Consider the following 19,516-nt stretch of genomic DNA (forward strand, 5'->3'; position numbering starts at 1 on the left):
GGTAGATAACATGCAGCACCTATGTTCCTGAGTGAAGATGTTGGGTAGAAAACTGTAGAAGGTTGAAAGTACAGCCTAGGGGAAGTGAGGGATGCTGCCTCCCAAGTCCCATCAATGACTACATTGAACTAGGTTTAAACAGCAAGTTGGATAGCAGGGGAATGGCTAATCAGGAAAGCATTGTGGTAAGATGGAAAGAGCCACAGATTTGTTGTTCAGAGTCAATGGTACTGATTGCCTTTATGCAATGAGGACACCAAAATCTATTCCTAGACCAACTTCACTCTTGAACTCTCCACTTGTGTGTTCAAATGTTCACTCAAGCTTCCATGCGTATGTCTGGTGGAAAGCTCATTTCTTCATTTGTTTTTCCCCATGTCACAACAACTTCATCTTTTCAGTTATTCATGCCAGAAAGTTTGCAGTTTCATTCAATTCTAAGTAAGAAAAAAAAAGTTTTTAAATTTTTTTTTGGTCAGTCATAGGGCTTGAACTCTGGGCCTGGGCACTGTACCTAAGCTCTTCAGCTCAAGGCTAGCACTCTATGACTTGAACCACAGTGCCACTTCTGAGTTTTTAGTGGTTAATTGGAGACAAGTGTCTCATGGACTTTTTGTGCCTGGGCTGGCTTTGCACCGAGATCCTCAGATCTCAGGCTCCTAAGTAGTTAGGGTTACAGGCGTGAGCCACTGGCGCCCAGCTAAGAAAATTTTTTAAAAAATGTTTCCTAAATTAAAATATTCTTTATGACTGGAATGCTTACAATAAATCCCTGCAAGTTAATTTTTTTGCCAAATACCATGAAGCACAATGGAAGCATGTGAAAGTTGATACTGCTTGTACAAAAATCCTGGATCCTGACTGAGTTCTATCTTTCAAGACTTAGCTGAACCCCAGGAGCTGGTGGCTCACACCTGTAATAGTCACTGCTCAGGAGGCTGAGATCTAGGGATAGGGGTTCCAAAGCTCAGGGCCAGAAACAAGGTCATGAGTTCAAGAACCATGACCAACAGGAAAAAAAAAGACTTAGTTGAATAGAATTCACAAGTTTAGATATTAATTAGACCTTCAGAGACTTTATTACTTTTGCCTGGTGTATAAATTCAGACTCAAAGACCTCCTTAATCTGTTCTGTCCTCCAACTCTGAACCTTTTCATCTTTCTCTGAAATATCTATTGACTCCACTCTTCCCTCTATCACCATTCCCACAGCATCTCTTGCCTTCCAACTTGCTCCTCCAATCCCTTTCCACATCTCAGTCTCTTCAACAAAAGATACCATCTCTTTCTACCTTTTCAGTGGCTTCAGTAACATTTAAACATTTAAATACCTAATACAGTGTACAAGGCACTATAAGGGCCTGCTGCTGATGATCCAGGTGAAATCTGCATCTTAGCTCTGCCTCTTACTGGTTTACCTTGACTGAGTTACTTTAGTACTCTCTCTATGCTTCCGTTTTCTCCTTTGTAAAACAAAACAATTTTTCCAAGCTACTGACAGTCTTGTGCTTAATACTCATCAGTGTAATATACACAAATAGCAGAATGTAGTACTTGATAACGTAAGTTTTACATGAGTATTTGCTACTCTTTCCACTAACTCTTCGCTTCTCCTTGATTCTCTGTTCTAGTCATTTTATATTGGGTAGTTGGGATAGAGACCCTGTATAGAACTTCTGGGGATTCTGCTGCCAGCAACTCTCACATCTTTTTCCTCTTGGTATAATATTATTGCCCAAATCCTCTCCTATCTTAGCTTGACCACCAAGGTTTTGGGAAGCCTTCCCAGGCCAGCTAGTTATTCTTACTGCAAAAGTCCATGGCACTCATGTAGGTTATAGTCCTGAGGTCACGGTGCCCACTTAAATCTGAATATCAGATTAAGAACAAAGAATCTTCCTCTGATGGCAGCACAAGTGTTGGGGTGCTTTGAATCTATCAAGCACAGGCTTTGCATCCAATCCCCAGTAACACACACACACACACACACACACACACACACACACACGCGCGCACAAAATAAAGCATCTATTAGCATAAATATGTTCCATATGTTTCATGTGATATTTAGATCTCAGATAAACATTGAGGAACTTTTATCTAATAAATATCTAGGACATACTGATGTATTTGTATATATAGAGATTCCCTTCTTGTTTGTTAAACACGTCATTTGAAATATGATGTAAAAGTCAATGTTAATAAATTCTTTAATAAAAAATATATTTGAAAATAGGCACTGGTGGCTCACACTTGTAATCTTAGCTACTCAGGAAGCTAAGAGCTGAGGACTGTTATTCAAAGCCATCCTGAGCAGGAAAATCCATGAGATTCTTACCTCCAATTAACCACCAGAAAACCAGAAGTGTCATTATGGCACAAAGTGAAGGATTGCTAGTTTTTGAATGACAAAGTTCAGGGACAGAGCCCAGGTCCTAAGGAACAACAACAACAACAACAACAACAACAAAACATGTTTTTTAAAAATCTGACATGGGGGGGTGGAGAATGGGGACAAAAACATACCAAGGGGTATCAATGTGTGAGAAGTATTGTACCTACTACCTGACAAATGTAACTGTAACCCTTCTATACATTACCCTGACCAAAACAAACAAACAAAAAATCTGACATTTGGGGCCGGGAGTTTTGCCTAGTGGTAGAGTGCTTGCCTCTAGCCTGCACAGAGACCCTGGTTCAATTCCTCAGTATCACATACATAGAAAAAGCTGGAAGCGGTGCTGTGGCTCAAGTGGTAGAGCGCTGGCCTTGAGAAAAGCCCAAGGATAGTGCTCAGGCCCTGAGTTCAAGCCCAGGAATAGCAAAAAAAAAAAAAAAAAAAGTCTGACATTTGAATTTCAATGGATCTTGTATTTGCGCTGTCAGTCTGTCACTCCTAAACCCAGGAGGTCTTCTGTCATCACCCTTATTGCACTTCCTTTTTCTACAGGTTAATTGGAGATAAGAGTCTCAGGTCCTTTTGTGCCTGGGCTGGCTTTGAACCTTGATCCTCAGATCTCAGCCTCCAGAGTAGGTAGGATTACAGGTGTGAGCCACAGCACTCGGCACTATCTCATCTTTTTTATATTCAAAAAGAAAGTCAATGAAAGGATGTCAATTTGGACCATGGAGTTGGACTGAGTGTTCTTTCCACGGTACCATACCAGCCATCTGGATAGGTAATAAGAACTGGAATTCCCATGTTCTTCCTATTCACCCACAAAGCTTTTCTAGGAAGAAGTCTGATATCTGAACCCTTAGGAATCAACTGCTCCTCCCATAATGTTTCCTAACAATAGCCTGAGAGGCCTGAGAAGCAACTGAGGCCAGGCACCTGCACTTTGGCTCCATCCCAGGTGATTCTGAGCCAGCGAATCTCTGGTTGCTATTTGAATAAATGTCTGGCTATGAAATCTGTTCTTTTCCTCTCATCTGCATCTCTGGGACACACCGTCTCATTCTCACCATTACATTTCTAAACTTGTAGAGGCAGAAATTGGCATCTTGGTGGCATACACTTTTTCCAGCTTTCTTCTGGAATGAGATGAAGTGGACCTGCTGTTCATATGGCACCTAACAACTTCCCTTTTGGAATAGTTTTGAACAATTCAAGAGTTCCTGCCCTAGGATATGCCTAGCTTCTCTCAGGTCAGAGGACTCCACCGGGACGGAAGTCTGCTGACAAAACCAGTAGAAGTGTGTGTCATGTCCAGTGCTGTCCCTCATGCCTGGATGCTCCCCCTAACACACACACACACACACACACACACACACACACACCCTTTACTTGCTATATTTCTTCCTTGTTCCGGGAGCAGGGACTATCTCTGAAAGGACTGAACTTCTGGGGCAGAGGTTAGATTATAATGACCTAAATCGGAACAGGCTGTGAGCAATTGCATGAATCTAGAAATGCCAGGCCTAAGACACATGAATGCTCTTAACCGCCTGCAGCCTGAGCTTATTTGGCTCAGGGAGAAAAGCTCTGGGCAAAGTGCTGTTTTTAAGACCACAGACTTGTGGTGAGGTTGTATGTGCACTTTGGGGTTCTATCTGATCACGAATGTCTGATTGCTGGACCTAGAGCTTACATACAACAGCTGCCCAGGGGAACACGCCAAAGCTCGACTCCAGAGATGGAAGGAAGGAAGGAAGGAAGGAAGGAAGGAAGGAAGGAAGGAAGGAAGGAGCAGAGGAGGGAGGGATACTGACGGGAACGAACGCAAACGAATCCTCATTACTTGTATGGATCCCTGGAGAAAACTGCGGACACGATTCCAGTCTTCCATCGGAAGCTCAGAAGTAAACTTCCACAAAAATCAGTCGATCTGAGCGAGAGCCCAACATGGAAGGTGCTCGCAGTGTGTCAGGGCCATCTGGCCAACGACGACCCTTTTTTTGCTAGGGGACAGACGAGCCTTCTGGCCGGCCCGCCTCTCACCTGGCAGGGCCCAGGCGGCCCAGGCTCCCGCCACGTCCCGGGCTCCGGTTGCCCAGGTAACGCAGGACGCACGCAGGGCGCGCGGTGATTGGCAGATGCGCGGCGCGCTGTGCGTCCCCCGCCCCCGGTTCCCGGCTCCCTCTACCCGCCGCCGGCGGGGGACGGGAGGCGTTCCTCGTCGGGAAAAGCGCGGCTCTCGTGCCGCGCGGGGCCCAGCCACTGAGAAGTGGCGGGTGTGGCCGAGGGGAAGGGTCAAGGCTCAGTACTTAGGGGCGCGCCAGGCGCCACGCCCCGTCTCTTTCGCGCGCCCGTTACCGCCCGCGCGTTGGGGACAGCGGAGCGGCCACCCGGCTGCATCATGGTGACCCCCTCGCCGGCCAGCCCCACGAGCCCGGCGGCCAGGGTTGGGAGGAGGGACAGCGATCAGAACCTCCGCGCCCCGGTGAAGAAGAGCCGGCGACCGCGCCTGCGGAGGAAGGAGCCGCTGCTCCCGCTGCTCCCGCGCCCGCTCCCCGGAGACTCTGGCGTTGGCGACCTGTCCGAGTCCCCGAGCTCGGGCTCGGATGCCGCCGACAGCCCTGGAGCGTCGGAGGCTCGGGCCTGCAGCCCCCTGCCCGGCCCGGCCCAGTCGAATACACCGCTGGATCTCCAGACCTTCCGCGACTACGGCCCGAGCTGCTACGCCTTCCGCAGGGCGCAGGAGAGCCGCTTCCACCCGCGGGCGTCTCTGGCGCGGCAGCCACAGGTGAGGCCGCCGCCGCCCCTCCCGTCCCGCTCCCTCCCGTCCCCTCGGCTGCCCTTCGCGGCGTCCAACCCCGAGCAGCCCAGACGGGCAAGAGCGAGCTTCCCAGAGCGGGGGAAGCCGGGCCTTGATTGTCCCCACCCCAAGTCGCCGCGGTAATAGTGGGGCAGCGTGGAGTGCAGAGGTCTATTTGGGTTCCAGTTAAGACTCCTATTTTACAGTCCCCGCCCTTAAAAAAAATTTCTGCAAAGTGGACTGCTCCCCAAGCCCCGACCTTCCACCGAGAGCCAGGATTGCGCGAGGTAACGTGGTGACCTCTGCGCTGGCCCAGAGCCGGGCATCCATTCGCGCTTTCCCGCTCTGCTCTCCGTCCACCTGGAGGAAGCCCCAGGGCTCCCCGACCCCGGCTCCCCACAGCCCCAGGCTGAGCCGGCCGCCCCCTCCTCCCTCCCCGCAGGTGACGGCCGAGGCGCGCTGTAAGCTGCTCAGCTGGCTCATCCCCGTGCACCGGCAGTTCGGCCTCTCCTTCGAGTCGCTGTGCCTGGCGGTGAACACGCTGGACCGCTTCCTCACCACCACGCCGGTGGCTGCCGATTGCTTCCAGCTGCTGGGAGTCACCGCCCTGCTCATCGCTAGTAAACAGGTACTCGAGTCTCGGGTGAAGCCTCGGGAGCGTTCCCTCCCGGGAAAGCCCGGCTCGCCCGCGCGCGACTCCGCCCTCCGCCGCGGGTTCCTTCCACAGCCCGACCTTCACGGTTCTCCCTTCGGCTTCTAAAGAGACCCTCTGTAATCAGTCCCAAAAGGAAGACCACTCAACACTTGCGCCCACCGCTGGGTGCCGGGAGGCTGCGGTGGGAGAACCACAGCCGGCCCCGGCAGAAACGCCGGAGCGACGCCGAGCTCCAGTCCACCACTCCCAAGGAGCTGGAAGCGGAGCCGCGCGGAGAGTGCGGTCCTGGAGCGCAGGGCTCCCCACCCACCCACCCACCTACCTACCTCTCCAGTGGGGGCTGGCGGGGGAGGGCCGAGGCGCAGCTGTGCGTTGACTCAAGGGATGAAGGGGTCCCCATTTTCTCTTTTATTTTCCAGAAGCGGCAAGGGGGGCGGGGCGGCGGGGACTGAGCCCCCCTGTGTTGCAGGTGGAGGTGCACCCGCCCAGGGTGAAACAGCTCCTGGCCCTGTGCTGCGGCGCCTTCTCCCGGCAGCAGCTCTGCAACCTCGAGTGCATCGTGCTGCACAAGCTGCATTTCAGCCTGAGCGCCCCCACCATCAGCTTCTTCCTGGAACACTTCACTCACGCCCGCGTGGAGGCCGGGCAGGCGGCGGCCTGCGAGGCCCTGGAGGCGCAGTCCCTGGCGCGGGCGGTGGCGGAGCTGAGTCTGGCCGACTACGCCTTCGCCAGCTACACCCCCTCCCTGCTGGCCATCTGCTGCCTGGCGCTGGCGGACCGCATGCTGCAGCTCCCGCGCCCCGTGGACCTGCACCTGGGCGAGCACCCCGAGGCGGCGCTGCGGGACTGCCTGCGCAAGCTGCAGCTGCTGGTGGCCATCAACGGCGCCTCCCTGACCCACATGCTGCCGCTGCAGGTCTCCGAGAAGTGCAGCCTGTCTCCCAGCTTGAACTAAAAGACGCCCGCTCTCCCCCTCCCGCCCCGAGGGGCGCAGTTCCGCCCAGAACTGGGAGGGCTCAGGACTTGGGGTCGCCGCCACCCGGCTGCGTGTCAATAGTGTACAATAGCAGCACCTAGCTGGTGGTTTATTTATTCAGCCTGGAGCTGTTTTTCCCGAATATCCAGGCTATCTGTCATGGTTGGTCTGAATTGCTGCTGTATTTACCATCTGCCCTTCACAGAAGTGAAATTAACCGGCGGTCGCTGGCTGGCAGTTTGTGGATCGTCCTCGGCCTCGGCTTCACTCTACAGTTAGCAACTCAGTGAGAAGGACTTAGCCACGGTCTAATTAGACCAGTCAACTTCACTCACCTGCTCGGTCCCCTGACCCTGGTGGGAGGAGTGTGAGGACGCCACCAGGTGCCCCAGGAGTGTGCTGAGGTGTGAGGCGTGGCAGAACAGCCTGTGCTGTCCAGGAGCCACTAGCTGCATCCACGACTGCAGGTGGTTATGGAAGCAGAAAGCTGTGGGGACCAGATAAGCACACTACAGCAGAGGCTGAAGCCACATATTCCACTACAGAGGATCCCACATGCAATGGGCAAAAGGTGGAAAGGTTTTGCAGGCTGAGGGCTGTCGCAAGGTGGGCTCCCTCTCTGCTGTAATCTCATGGATCCTCCGTTGTTCACACTTACCTGTAAGCTCAGGGTGACAAGGGCAGGATAGTAATAAAGGCTGTGTTAGGTGCTCACTGCACACTGTACACTGTCTTCAGCATTTGTCTTTTTCAAGCCAGTAACAATTCTGTGAAGCAGTTTTTCACAGGTGTCAGAGTGTAATGGCAGGTGATCTTATTCCAGAATCCTATTTTTTTTTCCTAGTCTTGGCCTTGACTTTCTCAAGGCTAGCACTCTACCACTTGAGCCTCAGCACCACTTCTGGCTTTTTTTCTATGTATGTGGTACCGAGAAATCGAACCCCGGGTATTCGTGCATGCTAGGCAAGCACTCTACCACTAATCCAAACTCCCAGGTGAATCCTATTCTTCACACTGCTAAACAGCCCTCATTAATATTTTTCTGGACATTCTCAAAACTTCCTCACAAGTTATTTACTGAGAGCGCTCCATGCAGGGCATTCTCCTTGTTTCACCATGTCACAGACAGAGAAACTAGATTGGGAAGAGAGGTGGTTTGCTGGGATGTCTGTGATTTTATGGTGGTCACATTTTCATTCTCATTATCATGAATATGCTGCAGGCCTTGGACCTTGGCTCCACCACCTGCAGCTCTACAATTGATATCCACATGGTTGTGAAACTTACGTGAGATTGCTGAAATATTCTAACGTATAAAATACTGATTAAATACATAACTGTGTCCCAAGTCTTATCTGTAGCATTTATTTTAAAGGTCTGAGCCCAGGCTGTATGGGGAGGTTCCTTACAATTCTGTGCCCAGTACAGGGCCTGCACCTAGCAAGACCTCAAGATGTGAGGACTAGTGGTAGTCTACACAGTGAAAGTTTATGTTGTGTGGGGGGGAACTTGGAGCAGAGAGGCATAAACCAAATAGGGGAAAGTGTTAATTACTGAATGCTTTGAACAGTTTTTGAGGAAGAATTCCTGTCATTTGCTTCTGCATTTAGAGTAAGTCAAAGCATATGACAAAAACAAAGCAAATTTAGAGAACTGCCCTTGCACTTCTCTACATGTACAATCTCCAAGTGATTTCCAGCACCTGGGCTGCCTTATTCTGTGTTCTCCCAGCTGGAGGTGTAACTGCAAAAGCTGTTTTCAAAAAAGCAGCACAGGCAATGCTGTGAGTGATGCTAGGGACAGGGGCCTGAAGGAATGTGGTTTCACAGCAGTGAGATGCCCACCTCTCCCTAAGTTGGTATCATGGCAAATGCTTATGATCCCAGCTACCTGGGAGACTGAAGCAGGGGGGTCATGGTCTGAGGCTGGATCCTGCCCCCCCAAAAGAAAATGTTTCTGAGTATAGCTCAAATGGATGAACATGTGTAGCAAGCACAAGGTCGTAAGTTCAAACATCTGTAGCAATAAAAACAAAAAACCCTACATTATTTACCCATACTAAGCTCCAGTCTGTTTACATAGCCCCTTCCGTCTTTATGACACTGTTGAGGTGAGTGGTGGTGCTTTCCTGAAGACCTAGAAGATCGGTGTGGTGGAGTTTAATCCCTGTCCTTGTGTGCTCTGACTCCAAACCAGAGCTCGTCCCCACTAGCAAGGCTACATCAGCTCCAGCTAGCTGACCTGTGAACTCATGTTTTTGGGTCAGAGGGTCTCCTAGACTCTTCCAGCCCACCCTTCCTTATTCTCTATCACTACTAGTGGTATCTTGTTTCTTCACCCAGAAAATGGGTGCAAATGAAAAATTATGATATTTAATAGCCTGGCCAGGTGCTGGTGTATCACATCTTTAGTCCTAGCAACTCAGGAGGCTGAGATCTGAGGACTGCGGTTGGAAGTCAGCCTAGGCAGAAAAGTCCACCAATAAACTACTCAGGAAAAGCTGGAAGTGGAGCTATGGCTCAAGTGGTGGAGCACTAGCCTTGAGCAAAAGAAGCTCTCAAGGATAGTGCCCAGGCCCAGAACTGGCAAACACACACACACACACAGCCTGAACACAGGGCTTTGGACTCACTAGGTAAGCCTTCTACCACCTGAGCCACCCCCTCCCAGTCCTTCTAGTTTTTGTTATTTTTAAAATAGAGTGTAGCTTATTTTACCTGGACTGACATGGCTCATGATCCTCCCATCTATGTTTCAGGCATAGTGGGGACAAGAGACAACCCCTTATCACCCACCCACATCATTCTTGTCGCTATCCACACGTAAACAGGGGGTTCTGACCTTAGCCTCCCAAGTAGCTAGGATTCCAGGAATGAGTCACTCTCCCTGGATGTCCTGGAGTTTAAAGTCAGGGCAGGGCACTGAGCAGACAGGAGCTTTACTGCTTGAGCCATGACTCTAGTCTAGTCTTTAGAAGAGGATCTTTGGCTTCCAGTGTTAAGTATAAGGCAAAAACAAGGCATGCATCAGGAAGACACTCTGAGTGCAATTTCAGATGACTGAGTTAAATGGAGGAATCTGAATGGTCCTGAGGAAGGCCCTCTCTCGGGATGATGCACCTTTCTGGTCGATGCTCTTCCAGGGAGAGGGTTCCTGCTGGGGAAGGGGGGCTAAGACAGGCCCGACTAGCTGTAAAGAGCGCAGCTGTGGGGCGCACAGCTGGGGTCTCGGGAAGGGTGAGGCTGGGTTTTCAGGAGCCTTGGGACAATCTCCCTTAAGGTGTTCAGGGGCTAGGGGAGAAGAATGTGTAAGTGCCATCACTTCTTTTGCCAGGCTGAGATGTGGAGTGGAATTTTTGGCCAGGAGACTAAGTGGACGTCTCCTTGAGACCCGGAATGCTGCCCAGATTTGGGGGCAGAGGTTTCTGTCACCTGGGGCCTGTTCCCCGCGGGGCTTCGACACCCTTTCTAAATTCTACGGGGCAGTCGGCCTATGGGAACTGTCACTACACGTGTACTGCGTGCTTGGTGGCTGGGGTGTACAGAAAAGGAAACGATCGTTCATTTTTTTCCCTCTGAGATTCTCCAGATCGGAAGGCGTTACCCAGGACCAGGGACCAGTGAGGCTCTCCTGCCCCGCCTCGCCCCCATCCCGTTCTTCCCCTTCCTTCGTCTGGCAGAGGTCCGGAGGCAGCGGCGCCAACGCTCCCTGGAAGGGCGCTCGCGGGCCGGGCCGCGCGCTCGCGGCTCCCGGGGGAAGCGGGGTTGCCAGGTTGGGTTCACGCCTCCGCCCGCTCGCAGATTGCCCCGGGCTGAAGGCGCCACCTCTGGCGCCCAGGCGCGAGCCACCCCTCCCGCGCGGCGGTCCTGCCTCTCCTCTCCGCCCTCCTCGTGCTCCCTCCCGGCCCCGCGCCTCCCTCCACCGCGGCCGACTCCGGAGCGGGCCGGCGCAGGGGCGCACGGTGCGGGTCGCTCGCCATCCGCGGCCGGGCCAGCGGGGCCGAGCCGTGCGCGCGGGGAGACAGGATGCAGGCGTGCGGGGACGGCGCGGTGGCACGCCGGGCCTTCGACAGCATCTGCCCCAACAGGATGCTGGAGCTGTCGGCTCGACCCCCGGGCAAGCTCGGGAAGCCGGAGAGAAAGGTGGGGATCGTGGGCCGGGGTGGCGCACGCAGAGCTGAACGCTCCGCGCTCGGGGCCGCAGTCACAGTTTCTTTGTCCTCGTAGTTTGTCCCTCCTCGGAAGTTCTTTCCGGGATGCAGCGGCCACAGCGGGGTGTCGGTGTACGAGGACCCTGCGGACCCCGAGCCGGGCGCGCTGCCAGGTGAGCCCCGCGAGGCACCTGCGCTCCCCCTCGGATTCCCCGTGCCGGGTGGGTGCTGCGAGCGCGGCCCGGAGCTTCCTCTCCCTGGGCTCCGATGTCCCGGCGAGCCTGGCAGGAAGGCTTAGCCCCCCCCCCCCCGCCTCTCCCCTGGCACGTGTCTCCCGGTCTCCCCGCGCAGCCCTTGCCACCATCGACCTGCAGGACCTCGCGGACTGCACCTCGCTCCTCGGGTCCGACGCGCCGCCTTGTGGTGACCCTGCTGCATCGCAGGTACCTTTCCCATGACGTGGTGACCCCGGCCTCGCTGCAGGGTGAGGGGTTTATTTATTACGTTGCTTTGAGGACCAGAGTCTCCCAGACCCGCAGTTTCTCTCCCTCGTTGAATGTGGTCAACCCCGAATTTCCAGAGCTGTATTCCTTTCCCATGTAGGCAGCGAGGAGATGGCACTCTGAGAGAGCAGGGCGCAAGCTCGCAGGATGCGATGTGTCTTGTCTCCTTTCCCCACTTCCCAGCCGCTCACTGAATTCCGTGAGTAGAAGAGAGAAGGAAAGCTACCAGAAGTTAACGAAAACCATTCCTCTCTGCAGAGCAGGCACCTGTGCACTGGAGCACTATTTTCCGCATATTTTTATTGTAATTAATAGAAGGGTTACATTATATTCACCAGATAGAAGGTACATTAATTCACATACATTGATACCCTTTCTCATGTCTTGGTCCCCATTTCCCTCCCCCTACCCCAGCCCCTTATCTTGTTTTCCTCCCTTCCCTATCCTACTTCAAATAACCAAATACGCATATATAAAATACATCAGAGTCCTCTCCTCCTATCCTGAGACTGAAAGGCACTTTCCTTCTTTTGGGTTCCCTCCCCCATCCTGCCTTTTGGCACCCACTTCCACCCCTTGCGGATACTCTCAGGTGGACCACGGAGGATTAACTGATGGACTTACATTACTTTTTAAAATAATTTTTTGTAAACATTTTTTTTACCTCCCCCATCTCCAGACACCCTGAGAGGGGCCCACGGGCGTCCTATGTACAGAGAAAGGTAACTTTTTGGAGAAACTGGAAAGAGCAACGCAGGCAACTCTTTCCATCAGAGCCCACCCTTCCCTTCCGTTAAGGAGAGGGGGAGGCCACGGAGCCCGCGCCCCCCCCTCCCGGAGCACGACTTTCAGTGTCCTCCGTGGACGACTCTGCGTGCCCTCAGGTCTTGGGAAGAAAGACTTGGTGTCTACGCCAGGCTCTCTGCTCTTAGAGAGCTCCCTCACTGGAACGAGAGGGGGGAACATTGGAGACGAGGGACACGGGTTCCCAAGAAACCGTCGCGGCAGCCGGTGCTGAGCCAATGCCCGCAGCCCAGCGCCTGGCGTTGGGTGCTTAATCGGCTAGCTGCAGCCCGGTGGTCTCCGTTGGCACTGGCGCGCCAGGCGTCCCAGGCAGCTCGGTGCAAACGTGCGGGGGTTCTGCTTCCCAATGGGACCTGCGTTGTCAGATAGGCGCCCCTGCTGTGCACGGACACGCGTGGCAGACTGCACGGCGGAACCTGGGGAGTCGTCTGTCCGTGGAGGAATTGTTCCGGACGGGCCAGGCGCGCTGTGGACTGATTTAACTTTCCCGGTTTATTTCAGAACCATTGTTTGCAAACGGAAGACGACTTTGATTTGCAGACGTTCAGGGACACGGTGGATGATCTCATCGCAGGCAAGTGCAGCGGCCACCCTTCCCTCCCCCAAATCAGCCTAGCTCAGGCTGTGTGGTCAAGAATGCGGGAAACCGGGAAACCGGCCGGGAGTGTGGCCAAGTGGTGGAGTGCTTGCCTAGCAGGCACGAAGACCCGGGTTCGATTGCTTGGTACCACATACATAGAAAAAAGCTGGAAGTGGTGCTGAAGCTCAGGTGGTAGAGCTCTAGCCTTGAGAAAAAGTCCAAGGACAGTGCTCAGGCCCTGAGTTCAAGGCCCAGGACTGGCAAAAAGAGAGGGGGGCGGGGGAGGAGGGAGGAGAAAGCCTCCTCATCTCCCCATGGGTCAATGACGTCTTCATGTTTTGGGTACCTCCCTTCTTCCAGTGGAGACGTTGACTATCTGGGTCTGTAGCGGGGCTTGGGGGTCTGTCGGTGTGAATACTGAGGAAAAGGCCACCGTGCTGTGCTGTGGCATAGGATAGGGTGAGGGACAGAGTGTGGCGAGTTGTGGCTTCCAGGCTCACGCCTGTTCCCCTGATTCTGTTCAGGGGAACTCAGCAGGGACAGGATGGCGCCCCTTGCACAGGGCCGTGGGGAGAGAAAAACACACCCTATGCACACGCGTGACGTTCGTCCCTGTGGCTGACTGGACCTGGGTCTGAAGGCAACTTCCACTTTCTCCCCAGACTCGTCCTCTTTGATGTCGCCCTCCCTGGCCTCCTCCGGAGATTTCCCCTTTTCGCCTTGCGAAGTGTCTCTCGGGCTGTGCCTCTCCCCGTCCTCCCCGTCGCTGGACCCCTCGCCTCCACGAGTTCCAGACGCGCCTCGGCCTCCATCCGAGCAGTACTGGAAGGAGGTGGCCGACCAGAACCAGAGAGCCCTGGGGAACGCGCTCGTGGAGAATAACCAGGTAGGCCCCCCCCCCCCCGGGGCGGAAGTGGGCTTTTCACGTGGGTCCCTGGGGAATCCACTCGGTTTCCAACTTCCAAGATAAGAGGGAGTAGCCTCACCTCACAGACTTTATTTTATTCTTCACCTGACGGCCTTCAACTCTCTGGCTTGCTTTGGTGTGTGCTGGCGCACGCCTGGGACCCCAGCTCTCTGGAAGGCGGAGGTGGGAGAATGGGCGCATCTGAGAGATGGGGCGAGGGGAGGCCTGGGGAAAGGGTGCAGGGAGCACAGCGATTTCAGACAAGTAGGAGACCCAATACTTAAATAATAATAATAATAAAGTTGAATGGACGATCGCCGAGGTGGAAGCGCGTTGGAGCCCGGGTTAGCTGGGTCGGGTCGAGACCCGGCGGCGGGGCCTGACTCAGCCTTCGGGTCTCCTCCCGAAGCTGCACGAGACGCTGACCCAGAAGCAGGAGGAGATCGCCAGCCTCAAGGAGAGGAACGTGCAGCTCAAAGAACTGGCCAGCCGGACGCGGCACCTGGCCTCGGTGCTGGATGTAAGTGGGGGAAGGCAGACGTGCGGGGCGGCAGCGCATCGGGGTGTCCAAGCTGCAGCCGGGTCCCCGCCAGCCGGCTCTCAGGGGTGCGGCCCCGCGGGGTCGGGGACGAGGGCGGGTCCGGCCGGCCCCAGCGCGGCGCTCTCCCCACCTCTCCTAGAAGCTGATGATCTCCCAGTCCCGGGAGTGCGGGGCCCAGGCCCAGCCCTTCCTTCTCCAGGCGTCCGCCAAAAGAAGCCTGGAGGAGCTGTTCAGCGGCGCCGGCCACGACGGCGAGGAAGTGGACGCCATCCTCCGGGAGATTTCCCAGCGCTGCGACGAAGCCCTGCAGAGCCGTGATCCCAAGCGGCCCCGGCTGCAGCCCGAGCCCGCGAGCGCCGACCCCCGGCCCGGCCACCTGCACGGCGCCTTCCGGGGGCTACGCACCGACGGCAGCGCCGGGAGCCTGAGCCGCGGCGAGCTGGACGAGGACGGGTCCTTCTGCACCCCCATCCGCAGCCACAGCACCATCCGCACCCTGGCCTTCCCCCAGGGCAAGGCCTTCACCATCCGGACAGCCAACGGGGGCTACAAATTCCGCTGGGTCCCCAGCTGATTGGGGGTACGGTGCTCTGAACCCCACCCAGCTGAAGAGTCTAGGGGCGGAGGGGGGAGGGACGGGCGCTCTGTCCCAGATCCGAGTTTCAGACCTCTGTGCAGGGACTGCCACTCACCCACATATTCTACCAGCACTGGAAATTTCTGCTCTGAAATGTCATATACTCCCTCCCCTAAACTGTGTATGCACATGTTCTAGTACGTCTAGAACTATTTACTTCTAATTTAGAAAACCAGTTGACCATGTTCACAGATAGACAGACAGACACACGCACACACACACTCACACACACACTGTCCTAGTTCTGTAAGAACGTAAAAAGGTGCTATGAAGCTGGGTAATTTTTCACTACAGGAGGCTTTGCTGAAATTGTCCAGTATGTGGCCGTGAAAGGACTCTAGGCCCACTGGGGTGGGGGAAATGTCTCAATGCATCAACTTCCTTCAATTCTGGAAGGAAATTTCATTTTATTCCTACCACAAAACTTTATTTCACCTACCAGCTGCTTCAGATGAAGTGAGATTCACAGACTCTAGGGTTGTCAGCAAAATAAAAGCGAGGCATATTTGTTTAGAGTATTTATTCAAATATATTTGCAATATCTATGAAAAATGTTTATACCCACAGTTTTATTTGGTGAAACAGAATGACCACCTCCAAACCAAATTTTGCTAAGAAACAAAAAAACAAAAAACAAAACTGGGCTGGGAGTTTGGCCTAGTGGTAGAGTGCTCGCCTAGCATGTAAGAAGACCTAGGTTCGATTCTTTGGTACCATGTCCATAGAAAAAGCCAGAAGTGGTGCTGTGGCTCAAGTGGTAGAGCTCTAGCCTTGTGAAAGCCCATGGAGAGTGCCCAGGCTGTGAGTTCAAGCCCCAGAACTGGCAAAACAAAAATAAAAACAAAAACAAAAACCTGGCATATTCTATGAAAGAAAAAAAAGTGTGTCTATTGTTGGTCAAGTGACAATGGCTCACACTTGTAATCACAGCTAATCTGGAGGCTGAGATCTGAGGATGGCAGTCCAAAGCCAGTTTGGGCAGGAAAGTGTATTGGACTCTTGTTTCCAATTAACCACTAAAAAGCTGGAAGTGGAGCTGTGGCTCAGGTGGTAGAGTGTTAGCCTTGAGAAAACAAATAGTGAAAAAAAAAAGCCCAGGCCTGCCGATATGGCCCAGTGGTAGAGTGCTTGCCTAGCTTGCACCAGCCCTGGGTTTGAGTTCTTGGTACCATATACAGAGAAAAAGCCAGAAGTGGTGCTATGACCCAAGTGATAGAGCACTAGTCATGAGAAAGCCCATGGAGAGTGCCCAGGCCTTGAGTTTTGGCCTAGGACTGGCCAAAAAAACAGCACCTCAGTGGGACTTGTAATGTGGCTTAGTGGTAGTATGTTTGCCTAGAATGCATGAAGCCCTGGGTTGGATTTCTCAGTACCACATAAACAGAAAAGCCAGAAGTGGCTCTGTGGCTCAAGTAGTAGAGTGCTAGCAAGCCTTGAGCAAAAGATGCTCAGGGACACCACCCACATAAAGAGTTCAAGTCCCAGGATTGGCAAAAAAAGAAATACCTAGGGACAAGCCTAGGACAGCCTCCAGCCCCCCCTCACCCCTCAAAAGAATGTTCACATTTTCTTGCTGAAAACAATGTGTGAAAATATTGTTAAAAGCAAACTATTTATGTGAAGTCCACAGGTAAAACTGAGACACACAACAAGCTTCACATTGCTTGGCTTTATCTTCTAAGAAAACATATGTTACAGATAATGCCTTCACTTTGACTTTTCTTCTTTTACCTTTGTCTGTTGGGGGCAGAGAGAAGCCCTTTGTCTATGAGTAATGTTTTGTCCCAATCTCCATAATTCTCCTAAGGTGGCTCCTTGTTGTCTTGAGGGGCTCAGCTTGGGCAAGTCTCCAAGCGTGCTACACCACCACATTGCTGGTTCTGCCATCAGAGTGGACCTATCAGGTAACAGGTGAGTTGGGTAGTGTGGCACAACCTGTTTCTCCAGCTTGTGCTGTGCACTGTTATCTGTATTTAAAGAGCCATTTAGAAGCAACAAAAAAAAGCGATAAAATTTTACCACATTTCCTCATATTTTGTCTAACAGACTAAAAAGTAAAGTGGGTGGTTATGGAATTTTTTTCATCAGCTCAAATATAATGTTACCATAGTTCAGGATGATTAAAAAAATGATAAAGCAAAGAAACCAAAGTCACTTAACCTGTCCTGATAAACAACAGACTTCTCAAAAGTCTTTGTATTTCTATGCCTAGATTAAGTAAATGCATAATTCATATTGTTCTTCATTTTAAAGACCTATAACTGTCTTGTTAGCTAGTAGCAACTCTATCTAAGTAACTTCCATTTCTAGGGAGAGGAAATTCCCTTGTGACAAATGACATGAAAAACTTTCATCCATCAGTGGTAGTAGAGTTAAAACATTAGATTCATTCATTCATCCACTAGATATTTACTGAATGTTGCTGAGAATCTCAGTAATGTTAATACTAAAAAAAAAAGCAGTAAAAGAACAAAAGATGTGCTTTCTTCTAGGAAGAAATAAAAACTAAGCAGATAACAACAAAAGTGCCCTGAGGAAAATAAAAAAGAGTAAGTACAGTGTCTTAGTGTGGGCTGCTACAACAAAATAGACCTGCAGCTTAAATGATAGATATTTCTCAGTTCTGGAGACTGAAAGTTCAAGATCAAGTTTTATAGGTGAAGCCTGAAGGTGTGGTTAAAGTGGTGGAGTGCCTGCCTAATAACCCCGAATCTGAGTGCAAACCTCAGTATTAAAACAAAACAAAAACAAAAATAAATTGGGGTGAGGATATTGGCTGATTAGGTTCCTTTTCCTTTTCCTGTTTGTAGATGTAAGTGGTGGGGGGGGGGAAGAAAAGAGAGGGAGGTCTCTCTCCTCTCAGAGGGACAAAAATCACATGAAAGTGCTCTACCCTATGACATATTCTAACTCTAACTACCTCTGAAATATCTCACTTCTAAACACCATCACATTGGAAATGAGGGTTTCAGCATGTGGACATTTTTCAGGGGACACCACCTTCCATTCCATAGCAGATAAAAGATCCTAGGGACCCGAGTACCGTCCTAGCTACTCAGGAGGCTGAGAGTCCAGGACTGAGATTTGAGGTCAGTCTGGGCAGATAAATATATGAGACTCTTATCTCCAGTTAACCAGGAAAAAAATCAGAATTGGAGATGTGGTTCAAGTAATAAGGTGCCAACTGTCAACAACAACAACAAAAACACCAAGCAAGAGTACAGTGCTTGAGTTCAAACCCTCATACAGGCACAAAAGCAAACCACCTGCTAATTATAGCAAGCAACTTTATTTATTTATTGGAAGTTATAGAAGGCATCCATAGCAGTCTCTAAGCACTTCTGGGCATTTGTTGGGAAGAAACTTAGAAATAGAGAAATTCAGTTCCTGGTTCTTGGTGGATTTTACTGAATGAAGTTACTTCAGAATGAATCAAGGAAGGGTCTCAGAAGCATTGGTTCCAATGCTGTGTAAAAGAAAAAATATCACCTTGGGTCAGGCTCATGCTTGTCGTTTTAGCTGTTCAGGGGGCTGAGATCTGAGGATCACGGTTCAAAGTCAGCCTAGGCAGGAAAGTCTGTGAACCTCTTATTTCCAATTAACCACCTCAAAGTAGAAGTGGAGCTGTGGTTCAATGTGGTAGAGCATTAGCCTGAGCATAAAAGCTCAGAGACAGCACCCAAGCCCTGAGTTCAAGCCTCATGGCAAAAAAAAAAAGAAAGAAAAAAGAAAACCTTAATGGTTAGTTTCCCCCATAATTTAATTAACATTCTTTTCCTTTCCATCTTGAGTTAGAGTTTACTTGGCGTCACTCTCTTATTGAGGTCCTTTATATTAACTTCATCTAGAGTTCACATTTTATTGCCATGCTTATTCAGGAAAACCTACATGAAACAGGACATTAAAATTGAGCATTATTAAGTGTGAGGAAATCAGCACAATTAAGACAGGGATGTAATCTGCTAAAGACTATAGGCTAACACCTGTTCAAACTCTCATGGCTAACAACTATTTCCAATATTTACTTTTAACTGCTTAACAAAATACTAGGTAAAATCAGACAGGACAGTTACTTACATGTTCTTATGTTGGACTAGGAAAAGAAACCTCACAGATTTACTTAGGACTTAAATGAGCGACCAGGTGATAATTAGAAATTGCACTTATAGTATGTGGAAATTTCTAAGCCAGGCCACCATTGAAAGTAAATATGCCTGAATACCATTTTCTGTGAGTGACAATAAGAGCTTTGAGCACTTGCATAAGATTGGGCCTCACTCCCAAGTTTTCAGGATTTTTTTCCCTCCCTCCCCCCCTGCCTCATTTTAACTTAGGGCATTTTGCTGGCTAAGTAGAGTCTCTCCTTTTATGCCTGCCTGCCTGCCTGCCTGCCTGCCTGCCTGCCTGCCTCCTTCCTTCCTTCCTTCCTTCCTTCCTTCCTTCCTTCCTTCCTTCCTTCCTTCCTCCCTCCCTCCCTCCCTCCCTCCCTCCCTCCTTCCCTCCCTCTCTCCCTCCCTCTCTCCCTCCTCCTCCTCCTCCTCCCCCCTCCTCCTCCTCCTCCTTCT

General features: G+C 51.6%; 2 protein-coding genes across 2 annotated transcripts; both read left to right on the forward strand.

The window, feature by feature from the left end:
- Positions 1-4,799: 4,799 nt before the first annotated feature.
- Positions 4,800-7,751, forward strand: Ccno (cyclin O). Its single transcript, XM_090331148.1, has 3 exons — positions 4,800-5,186; positions 5,641-5,826; positions 6,323-7,751. The coding sequence occupies exons 1-3, from the start codon at positions 4,800-4,802 to the stop codon at positions 6,806-6,808; spliced, it is 1,059 nt and encodes a 352-aa protein (XP_090187274.1). The 3' UTR covers positions 6,809-7,751.
- A 3,103-nt stretch (positions 7,752-10,854) lies between these two features.
- Mcidas (multiciliate differentiation and DNA synthesis associated cell cycle protein) lies at positions 10,855-15,147 on the forward strand. The gene is made up of 7 exons (XM_090331149.1): positions 10,855-10,971; positions 11,056-11,152; positions 11,331-11,422; positions 12,788-12,860; positions 13,529-13,752; positions 14,183-14,293; positions 14,454-15,147. Exons 1-7 carry the CDS (start codon positions 10,855-10,857, stop codon positions 14,886-14,888), a joined length of 1,149 nt encoding a protein of 382 aa, XP_090187275.1. The 3' UTR covers positions 14,889-15,147.
- The last annotated feature ends 4,369 nt before the right edge of the window (positions 15,148-19,516 follow it).

Source organism: Megascapheus bottae, chromosome 4 (genome assembly GCF_031878675.1).
Source record: "Megascapheus bottae isolate mThoBot1 chromosome 4, mThoBot2.hap1, whole genome shotgun sequence".
In the NCBI taxonomy this organism is placed as follows: domain Eukaryota; kingdom Metazoa; phylum Chordata; class Mammalia; order Rodentia; family Geomyidae; genus Megascapheus; species Megascapheus bottae.